This window comes from Telopea speciosissima, chromosome 9 (assembly GCF_018873765.1).
Source record: "Telopea speciosissima isolate NSW1024214 ecotype Mountain lineage chromosome 9, Tspe_v1, whole genome shotgun sequence".
Classification (NCBI taxonomy): domain Eukaryota; kingdom Viridiplantae; phylum Streptophyta; class Magnoliopsida; order Proteales; family Proteaceae; genus Telopea; species Telopea speciosissima.
In genome coordinates this window covers 54,995,290-54,997,766 of record NC_057924.1, presented here as the reverse complement: position 1 = coordinate 54,997,766, position 2,477 = coordinate 54,995,290, and the positions used below count along the sequence as shown (strand labels likewise).

Here is a 2,477-nt window from a genome sequence, read left to right as displayed (position 1 = left end):
TAGGATGACTCATGTCCCAATCACATTTTACGCATTTTTCTTTCATTTTTTGCCCTTGCCACCTACGATGACACGTGTCATCCACATCATCAAGTGACACCCACTTATAGGTGATAAATAAAATGTTTTAAATTCCTTTACACAAAATGTTATATATTAATGAATTGACAAAGTACAAACCAATGGGCTAAGCCACTAATTTGACAAGTTCTCTAAACTAAATTATTTTGTTCTAGCTATCACCTAATGCATTTTCAAATGGGTGTTTTCAAATTATTTATTTAAAACAAAACAAAATCAATTCAAAAGATCACATCAATGTAAACTCCAAGACACCGGGACACCCCATTTCTGAGTCTTTAACTTATTTTCCTTTCTCTTCAATGTGATCAAATGGATTGATAGGTCACCCCAACCTTGGAGTTAAGTACTCGATGATAACTATCCTTCGCTCTTCATTTTTAAAATCCCACTAATTCATTTGCCTCAAAGTATTCAAATTGTGCATTCATGGACGCTCTACGTAAATGCATCAATTCCTCCAACATCCTTGATCCATTCATGGGCTGGCCTTGGGCATCAATATGTTTGAAGCCATGAATACTCATCTTCTCAAGAGCAGGTGTAATAGTGAGTAGTAATTTAATGAATTCTAGTTGAAGTCTTAGACCATCAAAACGTGTAATAATCACATTTTGAAGATGGTTTAATGAGCACTCTAGTCCATCTGGTACTTCCCAAAATCCTGAAGTAGTGTATGTGTGGGGAACCGCCTGCAGAAGTAAATGATATGAAATCAATATCAGAGAAATTTCATTTGAGTATGGAGGGAGATATTTTAGTTTTTGCCTCCACAGTGAAAAAAGAAAAATGAATTTCAAAACTCCAATCCTTTAAGCTACTAAAGAAATTCAAAGAACTAGAAAATGGTTTTTAAAACCCCTTAGACATGTGATGGAATTGTTATGTTGGGAGAAATATTGTGACTAAAATCATTCAAGTGCTGATCTAAACATTAAACATTTTTAGGTATTACACCAATCTTGAGTTCCTTGTTAATATACTTTGATGACTTCTAGCAAAAAATAAAAAACTTACATCGATCTTGAGTTCCTCCAAGTTTGGGGCGCTTCTGATCAAGCAAAGTCCCGCTGACATCATATGCAAATCTTTAAAGCAGATTTCCAGATCCAATCTCTTTAGATGATAAAAAGCATTCGGAAGCCTCATGGGTATCAAATCCACAGCCAAGAACTACATAAAGAACATGCAAGAAATTGGTGTCTGAGAATATATTCAAATGAATAAAGGGAAAATACACCAAATAATATTCAAGAAAACATCTTACTTTCAGAAAATTACCACCCACAGAAAGCTTCTCAATTCCTACAAGACTTCCAAAAACCTTCATCAAACGGGAAATTCCTTCGTGATTTTGATTCATAAGTACTCCTCTCAAACCAAAACATAGCAAATGAAGAGAGACACTTGCTAGTTGTGGGGTGTTCTTGAAGTGTATATTTTGCATAACCTTGCAAAACCCAACCACGACCAACTCTTGTAACTTAGGAGCATAGATTAATAGGTCAGTGGAATCTGTAAATCCTTCTATTTTCAACTTCTCAAGTTGTGGACACCTAGAAATCAGATTCTCAAATGTGAACCCAACAAAATCAACTTTATAAAGCACAAGGCTTCGGAGGGACTCGAAGTTTGCAAACAATGGTGGACGTCTAAGTGTGCAAAAACTGAGTTCCAAATGAATCAGGTGTTCACAAGAGTAGATACAAGATGGTAACTCATAATTTATAGGCCAGGGTTGCAGACGAAGGATTAATTTTTGTATATAATTTCTCGATAAGCATAGTATCCACTTATCTATTATATCTGTGGTATATGGAAACCACAGATGAGAGATCTCGAACTTGCAGATTGGGCCTCTATGATGGGAGAGAACTTCATCAATAAATCTTACAAGATTAAGATTCTGGTTTATAAAAGTATGTATGAGGAAACAATCAAATATAAGCTCTGGAAGAGTAACCCAGTTAAATCTCCACTCTTTTGATAAGATGCAAGTTCTCACAGCTTCCTTAATAGGCAAACGGGAAAGGATGTTTTCTATGATGTTTGGAGGCATATCACTGATTGTAGTAGATCCTTGTAAACTTGGATCCCTTTTCATCTTTGAAAGAGACATTGGCAAGTTGTGTGCTCTTAGTGGCTTCTGACATCCAAAATAGACTATGTTAGCATTAGGGTTTGCACAGATAAGAATAGAAAAATCTCATCAACAATAACAAGTAGTTCTTGAAAGGGGAAAAAAATTCTCAGATGACATGACACAGATACTCATCTTACAAAACAAATGCTAAGTAAACCTAATGAGCTTACAGTGGTTTTAACCTTCAATTCAGAGCTTAGGATTTGAGACCTTGTACCGATCTCACCTCTGCAACTGATTGCCTTCACCACCG

The 2,477-nt window shown here is 35.7% G+C and overlaps 1 protein-coding gene across 1 annotated transcript; it reads right to left on the bottom strand.

Annotated features, from left to right (window-relative positions):
* Nucleotides 1-461: 461 nt before the first annotated feature.
* LOC122639117 (F-box/FBD/LRR-repeat protein At1g13570-like) lies at nucleotides 462-2,200 on the bottom strand. Its single transcript, XM_043831947.1, has 3 exons — nucleotides 1,349-2,200; nucleotides 1,099-1,254; nucleotides 462-773 (listed from the first exon to the last, which is right to left on the bottom strand). The coding sequence occupies exons 1-3, from the start codon at nucleotides 2,198-2,200 to the stop codon at nucleotides 462-464; spliced, it is 1,320 nt and encodes a 439-aa protein (XP_043687882.1).
* Between the last annotated feature and the right edge of the window lie 277 nt (nucleotides 2,201-2,477).

What these genes read in the sequence shown, in the direction of transcription:
- LOC122639117 (XM_043831947.1), bottom strand. Translation starts at nt 2,200, where the DNA reads ATGTCTCTTTCAAAGATGAAAAGGGATCCAAGTTTACAAGGATCTACT. An exon ending in TGGGTGGTAATTTTCTGAAA is followed by an intron (nt 1,255 to 1,348) that starts GTAAGATGTTTT and finishes TTCTTTATGTAG; the next exon opens with TTCTTGGCTGTGGATTTGAT. An exon ending in TGGAGGAACTCAAGATCGAT is followed by an intron (nt 774 to 1,098) that starts GTAAGTTTTTTA and finishes TTACTTCTGCAG; the next exon opens with GCGGTTCCCCACACATACAC.